This window comes from Mobula hypostoma, chromosome 21 (assembly GCF_963921235.1).
Source record: "Mobula hypostoma chromosome 21, sMobHyp1.1, whole genome shotgun sequence".
In the NCBI taxonomy this organism is placed as follows: Eukaryota; Metazoa; Chordata; class Chondrichthyes; order Myliobatiformes; family Myliobatidae; genus Mobula; species Mobula hypostoma.
In genome coordinates, this window is record NC_086117.1 from 18,202,943 (window position 1) to 18,223,944 (window position 21,002).

At 46.7% G+C, this 21,002-nt stretch overlaps 1 protein-coding gene across 1 annotated transcript in view; it reads left to right on the forward strand.

The window, feature by feature from the left end:
• LOC134360080 (hemicentin-1-like) overlaps window positions 1–21,002 on the forward strand; it is a 425,813-nt gene that overhangs the window by 370,536 nt on the left and 34,275 nt on the right. Inside the window, exons 89-98 of the mRNA XM_063074161.1 lie at window positions 682–852; window positions 2,690–2,860; window positions 6,120–6,269; window positions 7,113–7,250; window positions 9,152–9,273; window positions 11,705–11,942; window positions 12,892–12,951; window positions 17,053–17,187; window positions 18,895–19,014; window positions 19,844–19,969. Of these exons, the coding sequence (XP_062930231.1) occupies window positions 682–852; window positions 2,690–2,860; window positions 6,120–6,269; window positions 7,113–7,250; window positions 9,152–9,273; window positions 11,705–11,942; window positions 12,892–12,951; window positions 17,053–17,187; window positions 18,895–19,014; window positions 19,844–19,969 (1,431 nt within the window). The remainder of the gene's footprint in view (window positions 1–681; window positions 853–2,689; window positions 2,861–6,119; window positions 6,270–7,112; window positions 7,251–9,151; window positions 9,274–11,704; window positions 11,943–12,891; window positions 12,952–17,052; window positions 17,188–18,894; window positions 19,015–19,843; window positions 19,970–21,002) is intronic.

Below are 21,002 nucleotides of genomic sequence, written 5' to 3' on the forward strand. Positions count from 1 at the left end.
ATAGTGAGGGTCCTGTGAAACAGGAAGAGGGTATGTTCCAGATAGTGAGGGTCCTTAGTGATGGATGCTGCCTTCTTGAGGCATTGCCTTTTGAAGGTGTCCTTGATGACGGTGGTGTAGTGGTTAGCACGACGCTTCACAGTACAGGTGACCCGGGTTCGATTCCCACCACTGCCTGTAAGGATTTTGTATGGTTTCCCCTTGACCAGCGGGTGCTCCAGTTTGCTCCCACAGTCCAAAGACGTACCGGTTGGTAGGTTAATTGGTCACTGTAAATTGTCCCGTGTTTGGGCTTGGAATAGATCGGGGGATTGTTGAGTGGCGCGGCTCGAAGGGCCGGAAGGGCCTATTCCGTGCAGTACCTTAATGAATAAAATGAGGAAAGTTGTGCCTGTGATGGAGCCAGCTGGGTTTACAAGCCCTGCAGTCTTTTACCATCCTGCACATTGGCACCTCCACACCAGGAGGTGATGTAACCAGTCAGAATGCAATCCCCTATGCAGCTGTAGGTTTTGCAAGGAGTCTTCGGTGACATACCAAATCTCCTCCAGCTCCTATTGAAGAAGAGCTGCTGGTGTGCTGGCTTCGTGGTTGCAGCAATGTGTTGGACCCAGGATGGACCTTCTGAGATGGTGGTGCTGTTAACCTGGAGGTACTGATGGCGTTGCTTTGTCTTGGCAGTGAATGGGAGCTGGGCTTCCTGGAGCTCCTGGAGCCCGTGCAGTAGGACCTGTGGGGGCGGGCAGAGCAAGCGCTACCGATCGTGCAGCAACCCACCTCCGGCCTGGGGCGGCAAGGCTTGCTCAGGGCCCGATGTACAGATGCAGAGATGTGGCATGGAACTGTGCCCAGGTGAATGGAGGGGGGGGCAAGATGGGCGACAGGGTGGCGACAGAAATGATCGAGGGAGGGATGGTGGGATGGTGAGATTGGGGGAAGCAATGGCAGGAAAGTGGGAAGGGGGTGGTGAGGGCCTGGTCGGGGGAGGGGCTGTGGAGGAATGAAAAGGTTGGGGTTGAGGGGAATCAGAGAGAGGATATTTAGATGGAAGAATAGTAAGGTGGTGAGGTTGAGTAGGAGAATGGTGAGCAGTGGGGGAATGGTGGGTTTGTGGAGAGGTTAGTGGGGTTGGTGAATTGGTGAAGTGGGAATGGTTGGGAAAAAGGGAATAGTTGGGGGGGAGAGGAACAGTCGGAGAGGGGAACAGTAAGGGGAAGGGGAACGGTGGGGGGCGGGGGAGACGGTGGGGGGCAGGGGGAACAGTTGGGGGAAGGGGAATGGTCGGGGAGAGGGGAACATAGCATGAACATTGACTTTTCAAACTTCCGCTAATGCCCCACCTCCCCCTTGTACACCATCAGTTATTTATTTATTTATATACACACATTCTTTTTCTCTCTCTCCTTTTTCTCCCTCTGTCCCCCTCACTATACCCCTTGCCCATCCTCTGAGTCCCCCCCGCCCACTTTTCTTTCTCCCTGGGCCTCCTGTCCCATGATCCTCTCATATCCCTTTTGCCAATCACCCGTCCAGCTCTTGGCTCCATCCCTCCCCCTCCTGTCTTCTCCTGTCATTTTCAAATCCCTTATTAGCTCTTCTTTCAGTTAGTCCTGATGAAGGGTCTCGGCCCGAAACGTCAACTGTACCTCTTCCTAGAGATGCTGCCTGGCCTGCTGCGTTCACCGGCAACTTTGATGTGTGTTGCTATCATTACCATATCTTCAACTGCAGACCGACAGCCATGTGTTGGGCTGTAAGCGGCAGTCTGTCATGGCCCAACAAGTCACTCTGCCAAAGGAAAAATTAGTAATTAAGGGTCAAAGATCAACTGTACTCGCCATACATTTACAGTGTAGGAATTTGTTGCGGTGTGTTGGTGGGACATGTAACAAAAGCACCATCATCAGCAATTATAAAGAATTATATAAAAATAAAGTCAGATGTTAAAGTACAGATCTGGAATAAAATGTGCTTCAGTACATAAATACCAGTATGTATTTACAATATAAACAGCATAATTGGAAGTGGTGTAAAGTGCTTACAGTGCAGTGACTGAGATAATAAATAGAGGGGGGTGGGGAGGCTAACTAGAAAGGTTGACCAGATTAACTGCTTGGGGGAAGAAACTTTTAAGATGGCATGAAGTTTTTTTTTTAATAGCCCTATAGCACTTCCAGAAGGGAGCTTTTTTGGAAAAGGTAGTTAGCTGGGTGGGTAGTCACTACAATGATTTTTTCTCCTACCATTCATCCCTCCCCACTAATCTTCCTCCTGGCACATATCCTTGCAAGCGACCAAAATGCTACACTTGCCCATTCACTTCCTTCCTCACCCCCATTCAGGGACCCAGACAGTCCTTCTAAGTGAGGCAACACTTCACCTGCGAATCTGTTAGGGTCGTCTTTTGTATCCGGTGCTTCCAGAAAGCAGCTTTTGGATAAGGTTTGTCGGGTGGGTAGCGTCAACAGTGGGTTTTTTCCTGACCATTTCCTTGTCCTGGACACATGCAAGTCCTGCAGTGATGGTAGACTGTGGCCTAGGGTAAATCCCAGGGTAGAGACATCCCAAGATCAAATAGAAGTTAAACTTGGGGGCTGTAGTTGTACGGACCAAGTGTAGAAGACTGGGATTTACAGTTCTGTTTCCCCATTTTGTTAACTGTTGATTGTGTGAACATTGTCTGTGGCAGTGAATGGAGCGTGGAGTCCCTGGCAGCAATGGAGTGAGTGCTCAGCCTCCTGCGGAGGGGGCAAGCAACTGAGGCAACGGCGATGCAACAGTCCTCCGCCGAATGCCAAGGGAAGACCCTGTCCCGGAGAGAGCGCTGAGTCTGTCAGCTGCGGCCTGCGTTCATGCCCAGGTGTGTGAGAGTGTGTGAAGCAGTGGGCCAACTTGTACACACGGCAGGCCCGGCTTCCATTCTCGTATGTTAGTGTGTCTGCAGGGAAGTAAGCCGGGACCAGTTTCTATCCAAGCGTTATCGGCTTTGAGTTAGACTCCTATAGACTTTAATCCATGATCCAGGCCAACGTTCCCACAACAGGCCTAAGCGGATAGGAACTGTTAACTATTGTAAAAATGACACACTAAGGACATAAACAAATAGAAGAAACAATTTGTTTTGTCACATGGTTCTCATTCATAATAACATCATTTCTGATTTTACAGATGAACCCAATTGCCCACCCAATCTTCTTTCAGGTCCATGAGTTTTGTTTTCTGTCGGAGAGGGAACATCAACTCAGACCATGAGAGGCCTGCGTCGGGCATTTTCATGCCTTACAAGGCGCAGATTGGAACCCTGTGTGGGACGCCACTCCTCACACAGACACTAGAGCAATGTGTGGTTAAGTGCCTTGCTCAAGGACACAAACACGCTGCCACAGCTGAGGCTCGAACTAGCGACCTTGAGATAACTAGACGAACGCCTTAACCACTTGGCCATGTGCCCAACAGGTGTTTTCTGTTGACTGCACATCAACATTTCTGTATTGTCCACTGACATGGATATTTCAAAAGATCCCAGTCTCCCGATCTAGACATCAACTAGTTATAGTCTCTCAATGGTGGGAGACTTAAGGAAACTATGTTGACTTTGGCCTATTTTATCATGTGCCCCCAAGTTTCCTGACACCTCAACCTTATAGTGGGCTCTACCATCTTTCCAAGCGGTGAAGTCAGGCTCACTGGCCGATAATTTCCTTTTTTTCTGCCTCCCTCCCTTCTTAAAGCGTGGAGCAACATTCTGGGTGTTTGAAGTGCCACCCATCCCTACTCACCAGTAAGAGTATGAAGAACCTACAAGATTTTTTAAAGATTAACTTTACTTGCCACGTGTACATTGAAACACCGAAACATAGGACCATAAGATCTAGGAGCAGAAGTAGGCCATTCGGCCCATTGAGTCTGCTCCGCCATTCAATCATTGGCTGATCCAATTCTTCCAGTCATCCCCACTCCCCTCCCTTTACCCCATACCCTTTGATGCCCTGGCTAATCAAGAACCTATCTGTCTCTGCCTTAAATACACCCAATGACTTGGCCTCCACAGCTGCTCGTGGCAACAAATTCCACAGATTTACCACCCTCTGACTAAAGTAATTTCTCCACATCTCTGTTCTAAATGGACCTCCTTCAATCCTGAAGTTGTGCCCTCTTGTCCTAGACTGCCCTACCATGGGAAATAACTTTGCCTTATCTAATCTGTTCAGGCCTTTTAACATTCAGAATGTTTCTATGAGATCCCCCCTGCCCCCCATTCTCCTGTACTCCAGGGAATACAGCCCAAGAGCTGTCAAACATTCCTCATACGGTAACCCTTTCATTTCTGGAATCATTCTCGTGAATCTTCTCTGAAACCTCTCCAATGTCAGTATATCCTTTATAAAATAAGTAGCCCAAAACTGCACACAATACTCCAAGTGGGGTCTCATGAGTGCCTTATAGAGCCTCAACATCACATCCCTGCTCTTATATTCTATAGCTCCAGAAATGAATGCCAACATTGCATTCGCCTTCATCACTACCGACTCAACCTGGAGGTTAACCTTTAGGGTATCCTGTACAAGGTCTCCCAAGTCCCTTTGCATCTCTGCATTTTGAATTCTCTCTCCATCTAAATAACAGTCTGCCTGTTTATTTCTTCCACCAAAGTGCATGACCGTACACTTTCCAACATTGTATTTCATTTGCCACTTCTTTGCCCATTTCCCTAAGCTATCTAAGTCTCTCTGCAGGCTCTCTATTTCCTCAACACTACCCACTCCTCCAGCTATCTTTGTATCATCGGCAAATTTAGCCATAAATCTATTAATCTCATAGTCCAAATCATTAACATACATCATAAAAAGCAGCGGTCCCAACACCGACCCCTGTGGAACTCCACTGGTAACCGGCAGCCAGCCAGAATAGGATCCCTTTATTCCCACTCTCTGTCTTCTGCCTATCAGCCAATGCTCCACCCATGCTAGTAACTCCCCTGTAATTCCATGGGCTCTTATCTTGCTAAGCAACCTCATGTACGGCCTTCTGAAAATCCAAGTGCACCACATCTATTGCATCTCCTTTGTCTACCCTGCTTGTAATTTCCTCAAAGATTTGCACTTGGTTAGTCAAGCAGGATTTTCCTTTCAGGAAACCATGTTGGCTTTGGCCTCTCTTGACATGTGCCTCCAGGTTCTCCGTAATCTCATCCCTAACAATTGATTTCAACAGCTTCCCAACCACTGATGTCAGGCTAACAGCTCTATAGTTTCCTTTCTGCTGCCTCCCACCCTTCTTAAATAGCGGAGTAACATTTGCAATTTTCCAGTCATCTGGTACAAAGCCAGAATCTACCGATTCTTGAAAGATCATTGTTAATGCCTTCACAATCTCTCCAGCTACTTCCTTCAGAACCCGAGGGTGCATTCCATCAGGTCCAGAAGATTTATCCACCCTCAGACCATTAAGCTCCCTGAGCACCTTCTCATTCGTAATTTTCACTGCACAAACTTCACTTCCCTGACACTCTTGAATGTCTGGTAAACTGCAGACGTCTTCCACTGTGAAGACTGATGCAAAATACGCATTCAGTTCCTCTGCCATCTCTGCATCTCTCATTACAATATCTCCAACATCATTTTCTATTGGTCCTATATCTACCCTCAACTCTCTTTTACCCTTTTTTTATACTTAAAAAAAGGCTTTTAGTATCGTCTTTGATATTAGTCGCCAGCTTCCTTTCATAATTCATCTTTTCCATCCTAATGACCTTCTTAGTTTCCTTCTGCAAGTTTTTAAAAGCTTCCCAATCCTCTATCTTCCCACTAGCTCTAGCTTCATTGTATGCCCTCTCTTTTGCTTTTACTTTGAAACATGGTCGTTTTGCATCAACAATCAGCACAGTCCAAGATGTGACGGGCACTCCAGTGCCAATGTAGCACGCCCACAACTTACTAACATCTTTGCAATGCGGGAGGAAACCAGAGCACCCAGAGGAAACCCCACAGTCACAGGGAGAACTTACAGACAGAGGCAGGAATGGAACCTAACGTTGCAGCCGGCGGTATAACGTGTTACACTAACTGCTACGCCACTGTGCCGCCTCTTTACTAACCGGCGTGGCCCATTTGTTGCAGGTGTTCCAGGAAGGGCCAGAGGCAGCCTGATTGGCATCGTCAATGACAAGGAATTCGGGGTGGCATTCCTCGATGCCAATGTGACGGAAAACTCAGCCACGGGCATCACCAGTGTTCAGGCAAGCATCCAGAACTTGCCCAGCACTATCGGTAGGTATCAGGTGGCGATGGGGATGTTGCCATCGTTGTACAACGGTCACCAATATCATCCCCACTGCCCTCACCTCACTCCGGACTGATGACAATTCGATTTGTGAGACACAAGAGACCATTGTCTTTCTCGCCAATTACTGAAATCTCTCTGAACCTGACGTAGATTCTGGACTCATCCTGATGTTCCACACTCCTGTCGTTCTTTCTGTATCAGCCTGGGTACTGAATGTTGAGGGGCTCTTCAGCTATACGTGGGCATCTTTAATCACAGGGTTTTAACAGAGGATCAGAACCGACTCCACAAACGGCACATTTTCACTGAGAACACTGCCTGATGGTTCAGAGACCGCAAGGTCTGAATGACCAGGCATTGATTATTAGTTTGATGCTCCCTAGCCCATTGATGATGAGGTGGGTAACTGTACAAGGCAACAACCTGAGTGTGAGATGGGCAGTGATGCCTGAACTGTTCCTTGTCCTGGGTGTCTCCTATGCTTCATATCTTCTGGTCCTTCCAGCTTCTATAATCTTTGCTCTCTCTCTGTCTCGCTCTCTTATTTGCTTTCTCGCTCTCTTTTATCTCTCTCTCACTCTTTTTCTCTCTCTTGCTCTCTTTCTCTCTCTCTCTCACTCTGTCACTCTATCTCTCTCTTTCTGTTCCATCTGACCTGAAACATTAACTCCTGATTTTCTCTCCACCGTTGCTATAGATCTACAGTTTATTTTCAGCCAAGTTCCGCTGTTTCTATTTATCATTGTCTTTGGAAAACGTTGTTTAATTCGATAACAAGTATTTCTGTTGCTGCTCTGACACGGTACCACGGCTGTCCCCGTTTCTAGGCCCTCTCATAAGGGTGCTGACCTCCACTTTCACCCCGGTCTACTGGTCGGTAGCCAGCCCAGCGTCAGGGACCACGAACGGATTCTCACTGACAAAGGGGGCTTTCAGGCAGGAGTCACAAGTGGAGTTTGCGACAGGTGAGTGGGTGTGACCCACGCGTGGGCTTCTTGTTGAGAGAAAACTGTGCGGGACTTGGGAATAAAGTGTGAAACTAACCCCGGGAGAGGATGAAGGGGACAGAATTCCAATCAGCAAGTACTGAGCAACTAGTATCAGTCTCCATTCTCAGGTCCTGTCCGATCATTGTGATTCCCACGTTGATTTTCTCAGCTTAAATCATTATTCCCATGGCCTCGGGCAAAGGCCAAGTCTTACAACAAAGGTTGGACATTGCAGTGGAGTGACTGAGAGCCCTGTACCAAGTGCTAATGGTGATGTTGGACCTAAATATTTATTCTTGTTTTATTGTTTGTTTATGTATTTATTTATTTGGAGATACAGCATGGTAACTGGCCTTTCTGGCCTCATGAGCCCCCCCCCCACCCCTCAGTTGCACCCATGTGACCAATCAAACCACTAACCCGTACATCTTTGGACTGTGGGAGGAAACCGGAGAACCCGGAGGAAACCCACACGGTCGTAGGGAGAATGTACGAACTCCCTGAAGACGGGACCGGAATTGAACCCACATTACTGGTGCTGTTATAGAGTTATACTGACTGCGCACTCCTGTTTACTTGTTATGGGCCGTGTCGTATGACGTGGGAGGTCATGGTCTTTCCATCACGATGATTATTCTTGGCAAATTTTTCTGCAGAAGTGGTTTGCCATTGCCTTCTTCTGGGCAGTGTCTTTACAAGAGGGGTGACCCCAGCCATTATCAATACTCTTCAGAGATTGTCTACCTGGCGTCAGTGGTCGTACAACCAGGAATTGTGATATACACCAGTTGCTTGTATGACCATCCACCACCTGCTCCCATAGCTTCACGTGACCTTGATTGGCGTGGGGGGGGGTTCTCAGCAGGTGCTACACCTTGCCCAAGGGTGACCTGCAGGCTAGCGGACGGAAGGAGCACCTCATACCTCCTTTGCTAGAAATGTATCTCCACCCCACTCTACTGTGCCCCCCCAATAATGAAAGTAATTGAATATGAAAAATTGAATACTATATAGAGAGTGCAGAGGAGATTTACAAGGATAATGCCTGGATTGGAGAGTGTGCCTTATGAGAATAGATTGAGCGAACTTGGCCTTTTCTCCTTGGAGCACTGTGGTGGCTGTGTGGAATGATACAATAGGGTCTTTTAAGAGATTCTTAGATCGGTACATGGAGCGTAGAGGGCTATGCGGTAGGAAAACTCTCGGCACAACGTTCCGGGCTGAAGGGCCTGTAATGTGCTGTAGATTTCTATGTTCTGTGTTCATCAAGGTTGCAACCTCCAAAGCAAACTTGGGAATTGCAGCCTTGATGATTCGTTGCATGATTGTTGAAAGCAGCAGGTTCATGGGATCGCCACCATCCACAGGTTCCCTTCCAACCACGCACCATCCCGACCGGGTGATGGATTGCCATTTCTCCATGGTAACCAAGCCTAAACCCGGGACCTCCTGAGTCAAAGGCATAATGGGGGTACCGTCAGAGAAAAGACCGCAGCTCTCAAGGTCAACAGAGAGCCAACAATTCCTGTTCTTCCCAGTGGTGTCCAAATCACATTCATGAACAAAAAAATAATAATTTTAGGTTCAGAATACTTGACTGGGCCAGTGGATGCTTGAATGTCTGACCGGGTGTGAGAGAGGGAGTGACCAGGAAGCTAACCCTGAATGCTGCCCGACTGACGGATGTCTGCTCTGTAGGTGTCAGTATAAACTTGTACTGGGATCTTGTGTGGAGCCAGTGACACCTTGCATTAATTGCCATTTACTTATCCTGCACGTTGGGGAGTATTCTGGCCCAGACACGATCCTTCATTGGGCGGGTGGTGATTCCCAACGCTGAGCCGCCTGACATGCTGACGGCAGTTTCCAATCCTCAGGCGAAACCCTCCGAATGACCCACATTGCGCGCGGCGTCGATGCAGAGGGAGTGCTCCTGTTCGACATTGTGATCAATGGTAACATCCCCAGGATCCTCACGAGTGCAGACATTGCTGTGAAGGTGAGTCATCCTCTTTAGCCTGCCTGCTGGACTGTCGTAAACCCTGTCATAGTTAACGACGCCTCGCCTTTGATTTGCTGCATCATCGCTCAGTGTTCCAGAGTAGATTTCGAGCATTTTCTTAGCCTTGTGTTGAAAATGTTAGCTTTTGTGTAATTTTACTGAGAGCTGTTTCTTTGCTCCTTTTCAAAGACTATAAAACATACTAACAGAATGAGGCCATTCAGCCCATCGAGGCTGCTCTGCCATTCCATCATGGCTGATTTATTTTCCCTCTCAGCCCCATTCTCCTGCCTTCTCCCCGTTACCTTTGACGCCCCGACTAATCAAGAACCTATCCCGCTCCGCTTTAAATATACCCGATGACTTGGCCTCCACAGCCATCTGTGTATTGCACAGACTGACCACCCTCTGGCTAAAGAAATCCCTCCTCATCTCTGTTCTAACTGGATTCTAAAGCGTTTCTGTTTCCTTTCTCTTCCTTGAGGATTTTCTCAATCCCAATCCGGCCAGGAATTTCTCCAGTTACCTGCTCTTCCCAGCACTGTGGTTAGGTGACAGCAACGACAACCGGCAACAATCGTCTGTTGATTCAGAGACACAACTTCAAATCCTAAAGGGATTCTAGTAGAGTCATAGAGAAGTACAGCACAGAAACAGGCCCTTCGGCCCATCTAGTCCATGCCAAACTATATATCTACCTAGTCCCTTAGATCGGCATCCGGACCATAGCCCTCCATTCCCCTCCCATTCATGTACCGATCCAAACTTCTCTTAAACAATGAAATCAAGCTCACACGCACCACTTGTGCTGGCAGCTCATTCCACACTCTGAGTGAAGAAGTTTCCCCTCATGTTCCCCTTAAACTTCTCACCTTTCACATTTGACCCATGATCTCTGGTTGTAGTCCCACTTAACCTCAGTGGGGAAAAGTCTGCTCGCATTTATCCTATTTATACCCCGCATAATTTTGTATACCTCTATCAAATCTCCTCTCCTAAAGAATGCAGTCCTAACCTATTCAATCTTTCCTGATATCTCAGGTGTTCCAACCCAGCAACATTTCTCCAATCTTTCAACCTTGTTCACATCCTTCCTGTGGGTGGGTGACCAAAACTGCACACAATACTCCAAATTAGGCCTCACCAATTTCTTATACAACTTCAACATGACATCCCGTCTTCTGTACACAATACATTGATTTATGAAGGCCAATGTGCCAAAAACTTTCTTTACGACCCCATCTACCTGTGACACCACATCCAACGAATTATGTACCTGTATTCCCAGATCCCTTCGTTCTAACACACTCCTCAGAGCCCTACTGCTCACAGTGTAGGACCTCCAGGTTGGTCCTTCCAAAGTTCAGGACCCTGCCCTTGTCTGCATTGAGTTGCATCTGCCATTTTTCAGCCCATTTTTCCCGCTAACGCAGATCCCTCTGCAAGCCATGATAGCCTTTCTCACTGTCCACCGCACCCCCGATCTTGGTGTCATCACAAATTTGCTGATCCAGTTGACCATTTTATCACCCAAGGTCATTGATATAGATGACAGACAACAAAGGACCCAGCACAGTTCCCTGCGGCACTTCACTAATCACAGGCCTCCAGACAGAGAGGCAACGCTCTACTACCACTCTCTGTCTTCTCCCACAAAGCCAAAGTCTAACCTTAAACCAAATAAACCTTGTGAACAAGGGGCATAAGATCTTATAAAATGGTGGAAGAGGCTGAAGGATTGAGTGGTCCTTCATCACAGGGTTTGACGAGCTCCCATCAACGCCACAATCTCTTCGACCTCTTACCATCAGGCAGAAGGTACCCAGTGTGTGAACAAGGACTGTTACTCTAGGTAACGACTTTTCCCCCCCAGGCCGTGAGTCTTCTACCACCCAGTACACACAGTTAATGACAGTATCTGAACACCCTGCTACCACCCAGTACACACAGTTAATGACAGTGTCAGTAACAGTAACACTGTTGTATATTTAACTATACATCACTTATGCACTTTATCTCAACTTGTGCATTGAAAGAATACTTTTTTAAATCTGTTGATATTATTGTGTTGATGTTATTTTACATGCTCTGTGTGATATACGTGCTGTGTGTTTTTTCATCTTGGTCCCAACTGAAGTGGGTGGCCACTGGGAAGATCCCACTTTTTCTGGTAGACGGAACATAGGTGCTTAGCGAAGTGGTCTCCCAAACTAGCTCTATGCATGTGTACGGTTGAATGACAGTAAACTTCCGTCTGAACTTGAACTACGTCTGCTCCTTCATTCATATGTTTGCATGTCGCCATAGACTTCAGTCATGGAATAAAACTCAACAGAAATCTTTAAATCCTGTTTTCCATGAATATCTGTTAATAATGAACCTGTGATTCAGTATTAATTCTGGTCCAAAATGTATTTTTTTAACATAGGATTTCAGTGAAAGTTACGTACAGATGGGTCCTGGGCAGCTGTATGGATGGTCAACCCAAATGTTCATTCAGGATGGCTCACCTATTTCCCTTAAGTGTAACCACACCGTTGTATATGAATCTACTCTGGGTCGCCAGCCTTCTGTCTTACAGATTCTGAAGGCTGAGTATATTTCCATCTACTATTCTGAGGAAACAGAGGCGTTGAGGTTCCACATCACAACCTCCTTCAGGAAAGGTGAGCACTTAAGTTACAGAAAGTTGTTGTCTCTAAAAGTACCCAGTATTTTTTTCTTTGAATCAACTTTCCCCTGAAGTACATGAAAACAAATTCTCATTATTCCCTGGAGCCTTATCAATGCCCAGTAGATCATGAGATTTATGCAGATTGGAGGTCTTGATCCTCAAAAGAGAGGTCTTTTGGTCTTGCCTCCCAAGAGAGGGGCAGGAGTCCAGGTTTTGCTCACTCCCATCACTGACCATTTTTGTTGGTGGACGGTGTGATATAGCAGGGGCTGGCTGGTAAAGGACCTTGAATTTCTAGGCATTGAGTGTGAGGCCCAACCTCTTGTAAGGTCTGGTGAATGAGCCAACAATTTCGTGAAGCAGAGCTTCTGAGCAAATGCACATTGTCTACATACTCCACCCAGCCATTAGAAAGAACACTTCTCTACCCTGTGTCTCATGCCCTCAAGATGGTCCAAAGTGCCTTACAGCCCTTGACTTAATGTAGGGAGAAATAGCCCCTGATTTGTTGGCACCAAGGTTACATGTAACACCAGTTGATTGAATTCAGATGAGAGAATGGCCAGGACTCTGAAACACATGTCACAGTACCTCAGGATCCCAATATGTCTCCAGTGCCTTCTCCAGCAGGACTTGAATCAAGATTACTATGGGCTGTAACCTTGATGGGTTCTTAACATTGAGGCTTAGTTTTGGAGTGCAGGTTCTCAATCACAAACCCCACAAGGAGAATTTCTCTGAGATTCTTAGAGACTAATTAAGTGCTTGGAAAAAAAATATTCTTCACAAACCAGGGATATGACCAATACTAAGGGGTAGGTCAACAAACCTGGCCTGAAGGCAATGGCTTAATCACTGGATATGGTGAGATGTTTAAGTCCTTCTTTTTATGAGTAAATCTCCTGCTAAGTTTTTGTTTGCATTCCTGTTGTATGTTTCAGATTCCAAAGGAGATCAGTGTCCCAAGGGATTTTTACTTGACTCAGCCTTGTACTGTGCAGGTAAGTTCTTATTGTTATGAATGCTTAGGGGAGGTTGTCAGCTGGAACTCCACTTGCCTCAAGGCCTGCTTACGTATTCAAGTTGTGCAACTGTCGTGGAGACCAACATAATTCCAAAGCCGCTTACCATTCCTTCACTGTCTAAAGCTGGGGTTCCCATGGACCAATACGATTAACCAAGGGACCCCTAGTCTAAAGTAATTGTCTGCAGAAGCTGACGTATTTGTGAGAGAAAAGGAGTCTTTCTCTATCCCCGTCTCTGGGAATCAATGCGGAGTGGATTTGGGCTTCAGGACTCGCCAGACTGAGGGATTCTGGGATACTGTAGGGAGGCGGCACTGAGGTAAAAGGTCATCCATAGTCTTATGCAATGGCAGAACAGACGTGAAAGATGGAATGGTCTGTTCCTACTTTTGTTTCTATTGTTTCTGTAGTTTGGCATCAACAAGTTACCAGTAAGTACATGTTTACATCTTTCTAACAATCAGTCATTAACATCAAATTCGTAGCTGTGGTGAGAAGAGAATAACGTCCCTTCGACGCAGTAGGAGACACTGTTTCAAAGCACCTTATGGAATGGGGTGTGTGAACTATTGATAGGACAGCTGAGACATGATCAAACAGTGTTCCATACCCCTTGCCAGTATTATATTGATTACAGGTTGTGGGTGACACTGGTACAGCCACATTTCTTTCCCCTCGCCAGCCGTGCTTTGAAAGGGTCTTATCCCTGAACACTCAAGGCATTGAATTGGAAATGGTCTATATTTGTCACATGTACTGGAATACAGTGAAAGGCTTGCACGACGCACTGCAGGCCCATCTGCCCATAATGTTGTGCTGACCCTTTAAACATACTTCAAGATCAATCTAACCCTTCCCTCCCACATAGCCCTCCCTTTCTCTTTCATCCATGTGCCAATCTAAGTCATAGAGTCAAAGATAGAGCACAACAGCATGCCTAGTCCATGCTGAACTGTTACCTTGCCTCGTCCCATCGACCTGCACCAGGACCATAGCCTTCCATTACCCTCCCATCCATGTACTTATCCGAACTTCACTTAAACGTTGAAATTGAACCCACCTCCTCTGGCAGTTCGTTCCACACTCACACCACCCTCTGAGTGAAGAAGATCCCCCTCTGGTTCCTCTTAAATATTTCACCTTTCACCCGTAACCTATGACCTCTAGTTCTTATTTCATCCAACCTCAGTGGGAAAATCCTGCTTGGATTAACCCTATCCATATCCCTCATAATTTTGTAAACCTCTATCAGATCTCCCCTCGTTCTCCTACGGTCCAGGGAATAAAAGTCCTAAACTATTCAACCTTTCCTTGTAATGCAGGTCCTCAAGTCTGAGCAACATCTTAATACTTTTTCTGTTCTCTTTCAATCCTATTGATATCTTTCTTGTACGTTGGTGACCAGAAATGTGCACAATATTCCAAATTTGGTCTCACCAATGTCTTAAACAACTTCAACATAACATCCCAACTCCAATACTCAATATTCTGATTTAAGAAGGCCAATGAGCCAAGAGCTTTCTTTATGACCTTAACTCTTTATGTCCCCAACTGTAGCTTGCCTCTACCATCACCCTTGGTAGAGTGTTCTATGCACTTACCACTCTTGGTGTAAAACACCTAACTCTGATGTTCCCCACTATACTTTCCTCCAATCGCCTTAAGATTATGCCCTCTTGTAGTAGTCAATTCTGCCCTGGAATAAAGATAGGCTGTCCACTCTGTCTATGGCTCTTATCATCTGATACATGCCTATCTTGTCACCTTTGGGTGGCGGGTGGGGATATGTCTCTACCAAGGTAGGTGTAAGGTGCTCCTTCCCTCCCTGCAGATCACTCTTGGGCAAAGTGTACCACCTGCTTAGCCCCACAATCAGGGTTGCGTGAACCCGTGGGAGCAGGTGGTGGACGGTCATATAAGCAGTGCACATCACAAGTCCTGGTTATGCGACCACTGACGCCAGGCAGACAATCTCTGAAGAGTATTGATAATGGCTAGGGTCACCCGTCTTGTAAAGACACGGCCCAGAAGAAGGCAATGGTAAACCACTGCCAAGAACAGTCATGGTCACGGATAGAGAAAGGGAATGGCAGTGTGAGGGGGTTCCACCCCACAGGCAGCAAACCCTCGCACATTAGGGATAGATGTAAGTCCATGATTGCCTATGTCATACGACATGGTACATAATGACGATGATGATCTTGTCACCTCTCACCCTTCTTCGCTCTAAAGAGGGAAGTCCAGGCTCACTCAACCTATCATACAGATCAGATCATTACACGGAGCACTGAGGTAGAACGAGGTGAAACAATAACAGAATGTGGAATAAAAGTGTAACAGCTGCAGAGAAAGTGGAGTTTAGGTAAATAATAAGGTGCAGGATCATAACAAGCTGGAGTGAGATCGAGGGTTCAATTTATCTCCCAGTAATGATGGAAAAAGTAGTGACTCAGTAATGATTAAATAGTTAAAGGTGTGTGTGCAAATCAGCATGTGGGACCAGGAGGGGAGGAGAGAACTGATGGCATTCCTGCACCATTGCTCCTATCAGTCCTCTCGGTGGTAAAGGCTGCAACAATGGACTGCTTAACCTACTGGAAAAAGATCAACATCTTCCTGAATTTTTGATCTGGCCACAGGTCCCCCTTGCTTTCTTTTATTTCTGTGAGAATTGGGACTTCTCTAAAGTCTGTTCACTGGTCCTTTGCCTTGGCTGTTCCCACCTGGCTCACTACCTGCTGCCGTGTCCTTGTGTTACCCAGAGAGTAGAACCGGTCTTGTGTTCCTGTAGAGACGCGGAGGGTATCTTCTCCTCCTCTGTCCACAGGCTTTCCACTGAGAATTATCCGTGTAACTGAAGAGCTCCATGTGTCTCAGCACTATGGATTTTGGGAATAGTGAGTGCCATGGGCCGGAGAGGGTGCCCATAGTGTCGAGACTGATTTGTGAACGTGGGCTTCTGAAAGCCAGAGGCACTGAACTTACAACAGAGGAGCTGCAGCTTCTCTGAAGAGCACCACGGTAGCGTGGCGGTTAGTGTGACGCTGTTACAGCTTGGGGCACTGGAGTTCAGAGTTCAGTTCCAGCGTCACTTGTAAGGAGTTTGTACGTTCTTCCCGTGACAGTGTGGGTTTCTCCAGGTGCTCTGGTTTCCTCCCTCAGTCCAAAGACCTATTGGTTAGTAGGTTAATTGCTAATTGTCCTGTGATGAGGCGAGGGTTAAATAGATGGTTTACTGGGAGACACAGCTCATTGGGACAGAAGGACCTGTTCTGTGTGGTATCGCTAAAATAAAAAGTGAAAAGAGCTGGCCAGTTGGTCTGTGCTGGTGTTCGTCCCGATGCTGATGTTGTGGCTCAGAATTATTTTTTTTTATTTTAAGGTTCGTAGGGACAGCACGGGGGTCAGGTGGCAGGTTAGGGTTAGAGGTCAGGGGCAGTAGAGTCTGGGCGGGAGCCAGTATTTGGAGCACTCTGCAGTCAAAGGTCAGTGATCCTGGAGGATGGGTTGGCAGGCGCTGAGGGTGGAGACCAGTGATCCCCAGATCAGTGAGCCCCGGACTGGAGGTTCATACAAGCTGAAGTCAAGGTGGCTGGTAAACCCACCCCCCCCCCCCAGATCACTGGGCTTGGAGGTTTGTGTCAGTCCAGAAATAGCAGCCCGAAGATCAAACCCAATGATCGGCAAGTCCTGGGTCAAGACCCAGAGGTCTTTGAAGTCGGAAATTGGAGCCCCAGTGTCTGAGAGTCTACAGCAGAGGGCTGGAGGCTCAGATTGGAGGCCTGCCTATGTGTGTGAGTGGCTGGCTGGATGGGTAAGAGGGTGGGTGGGAAAGAGGCCTGTTTTTGCTGTTGTTTGTGTTGTTCTGCTGAACATTTTGGCCATTCTAAGTGACACTTGCAGGCTGCCTCCAGCACATATTCAGACTATGCTGATCGCCGGTGCAAACGATGCACTTCAACTGTATGTTTTGACGTACCTGCGATAAATAAATCTGAATCTGAATCTCATCTGATTCCATCTCCTCACCATTTCGTAACACTGTTGTTTTCTTTCTGTTTTCCGTTCTGTTGGCAGATGTGAATGAGTGCCAGCTTGGCACCCACATGTGTCACGTTGGCCAGGACTGTCAGAATGAGGTGGGCTCCCACCGCTGCCTGCTGCGTTGTGGATCCGGTTTCAGGCGGTCTGTAAGAGGACCGGGTTGTGAAGGTACTGTGCGTGTTAACCATCTGTCAGGAAAAATTGATCCAATGGTAATGAACTGGTGGATCACAGAACGATGGGGTGTACTGCCCTCACATTTGTCCCTCAAGATTAGAGTGGGTCATCAGCCCAACCTTGTCTCCTTGTTCTTCCCCATTTGGCTTCTGCCTGCCTTTCTCCCTCTCGCACCATATATCTTCAGTATTCCTATGACCCCTCTTCCTTTCTCAACCCCCACCTTTTCCTCCATTCGCCCCCTTTCTTGATGGCTCTCAGTACTACACTGCAGCCCAGATGTCTGCAGTGGGACTTGACCCTCAAATGTTAACTCAGAGGTGAGACCCTGGAGTTTCAGCAGACTTTGCAAGGAGTTCATTGCATGGAGTAATCATTGTACTCAAGGGCAATCTTATTACCTTCACCTCGTTAATGCAAATATCTAATCAGCCAATCATGTGGCAACAATCAGTTCATAAAAGCATGCAGACATGGTCATGAGGTTCAGTTGTTGTTCCAAGCAAACATCAGAATGGGGAAGAAATGTGATCTAAGTGACTTTGATCGTGGAATGATTGCTGGTGCCAGATAGGGTGGTTTGAGTGTCTCAGAAACTGTTAATCTCCTGGGATTTTTACAGACAGCAATCTCTAGAGTTTACAGAGATTGATGCAAAAAATGAAAAAAACACCCAGCGAGCAAAAATGCCGTGATAATGAGAGAGGTCGGAGGAGAACGACCAGACTGGCTCTATCTGACAGGAAGGTGACAGTAACTCAATTAACAACATTTTTCAAATTACAGCAGTGGTGTGCAGAAGAGCATCTCTGAACACACATAATCAAACCTTAAAGCGAGTGGGTTACAGTGGCAGAAGACCACAATCATACACTCAGTGGCCACTTTATTAGGTACCTCCTAAATCTAATGAAGTGGCCACAGAGTGCAGTTCACTATTTTGGTTCTTATTTTTGAAATGTTAAGCTGAAGGAGTGTGTAGCAGCAGGTTTTCCAACCGAGGAGTAAGTTCAGACCCAACCCTGGCCCTGATCCAGCTTGCCTGAGGACCACATCTACTCGATTACTCACAGGTCAGGAAGGATATTTGCCTGATCTTCCTTCTTGTCTTCTTGCATGATGTCTCGTCACTGTACAGGCCAAAATCAAACTGGACCTCACTCTAAACTTCAAAGTTCAATGTAAATTTATTATCAAAGTACATATATGTCACCAAATACTACCCTGAGAATCAATTTCTTTCAGGCATTCACAGCAGAAAAAAAGAAATGCAATAGAGTCAATGGAAAACTACACACAAAGGCTGACAAGCCACCAATGTGCAAAAGAAGACAAATTGTGTAAATACAAAAAGTAAATAAATAATTAAATAAATGTGCGACGAAGAGGTGTAGAGTCATTGAAGGTGAATCCATAGGTTGTGATCAGTGATCAGTTCAGTGTTGAGGTGAGTGAAGTTATCCTCGCTGGTTCAGGAGCCTGACGATTGAAGGGTAATAACTGCTCCTGAACCTGGTGGTGTGGGATTCCAAATCACCTGTACCTCCTTCCTGATGGTAGCAGCAAGAAGAGAGCATGGCCTGGATGGTGGAGGCCTTGTCGATGGGTATTTCCCATACCTGGAAGTCACTGACATAGGACAGCACTGGATGAGCAGAGATTTTTAACGTCAATTTCTCTCTGCATTTTTGCTTCTAGATGTTGATGAATGCAAGGAGTCGGGCAGCCCTCCTTGTCATCAGCGGTGCCTCAATGCCATTGGTACCTACTGGTGTGCGTGTGAGGCTGGTTACCAGCTCTTGGGGCAGCGTTGTGTCGGTGAGTATCTGCTCCATTTGCCAAAGTCTGTCTTCAATTCTGTTTTGATCTGTCCTTAATAAAGCTCCCAATAAAAATAGAAACTCACAGGCATTTATTCTGGGATGCACAGATCCACATGGACTGGACAACAGGGAACCCATGGTCAGTGCCAGAGTTGATGCTCCTCGCAAGCTTCCTCCCCTCAGTATATCCGTCTGATCCTTTTCCTCCAACATCCATTAATTGATTTAATTTAGAGATACAGCCCAGGAACAGGCCCTTCCTGTGCAACAAGTCCTCACTGGCCCTGTGACCAATTAACCTACTAACCCATATGTCTTTAAAATGTGGGAAACCAGAGCACCCAGACAGAACTGATGAAGTCACAAGGAGAATGTACAAGCGCCTTATAGACAGTGGCAGGAACTATCGCTACAGTAGAATAGCTCCTGTGACTGGGCTATTGATTCCCAGCTATCATGACCATTGTCCTTTGTGTGTGATATGACCCTGACCACTGGAGTATTTCCCCTTGATTCCTACTGACTTGGGTGTTACCTTGGCTCTTTGTGCAACACCAGATCAAAAGCTCTCTCAATGTGATGCATATTTGACCCGAAGCCATGATACTTAATGGGGTCTCGAGTTGAGGATACTGAGATACACTTTTCCACCAGGATGGTCGAGCGAGTCATAAAGACCAGCATGGACCAGTTGGGCCGAATAGCCCATTTCTGTGCGGTATTAGCTATATAATCCTACACAGACGCACGAAAGAATTTAAAAGCAGAAACTGGGGTGTTGGATCAAAGACGAGCCTGAACCACCCTGGTCTTTCCAATCCCAGATATCAATGAATGCAACATGAATGTCTGCCACCCAGACCAGGATTGCCAAAACACTGAGGGAGGGTACCACTGCACCGAGAGCTGTCCTCGCGGCACCATCCGGCTACCCAGTGGAACCTGTGGAGGTAAGTACCACGCCTCAGCTCTCCAGCCGTCAGTACAAGGCACTTCCCTGGTCCAACCACTCAGCTGTGTTTTGGCTTCATTTCTTTTTGTCCTGAATCTTTTTGCTACTGGTTTATATACTGAAATACAGTGAAAATCTTGTCTTGCATACTGCTCCCACAGATCAATTCATTACACAGTGCACAGAGGCAGAACAAGGTAAAACAATAACAACGCAGAAGGAAGTGTAACAGCTATGGAGAGCATGCAGTGCAGGTCAACAATGAAGCACAAGATCACAGCGAGGTAGACTGTGAGGCCTAGAGCCCACCCTATCGTACTTGGGCCCGCAATGAGGTGTTGCTGCCTTGAGGGAGTGGTCACACTGCTGCTCTCTATAATCTGCGGTTATTCAGGGCTGCTGTCCATACACAACATACACAGTCTCAGTCCTCCTGTTTGCTCACCGGCCTGTCCTCACTCTCCATCCGACAACGTCTCACGATTTCGAAGTTCAGCGTCCCCCGAGGTCTCCATCTCCCCTTCAACTCCACACTTCTGTGTTCCTCCAGTTTGGTCCTGCATGTCTAGTCCCATCGACCTGCACTTGTACTATCGGTCTCCATATCCCTCCCATCCATGCACCTATCCAAATCTCTCTTAAATGTTGAAAATGACCCACTTTTGCTGGCAGCTTGTTCCATAATCTCACCACCATGGATGAAAAAGTTCCTCCTCATGTTCCCCTTAAACATTTCATCTTTCATCCTTGACCCATGACCTCTAGTTCTAGTTTTACTCAGACTGCTTGCATTTATCCCAACTATACTCCTCATAATTTTGTACAGTATATGTCTATCAAATTTCCCCTCAATCTTTTACCTTCTAGGGAATAAATTCCTAACTTATCCAATGTTTCCCTGTAACGTAGTTCCTTGAGTCCCAGGAACATCCTTGTAAATCTTCTCTACACTCTTTCAATCTTATTTCCATCTTTCCTGTAGGTAGGTGATCGGAACTGCACACAATACTCCAAATTAGGCCCCACCAACA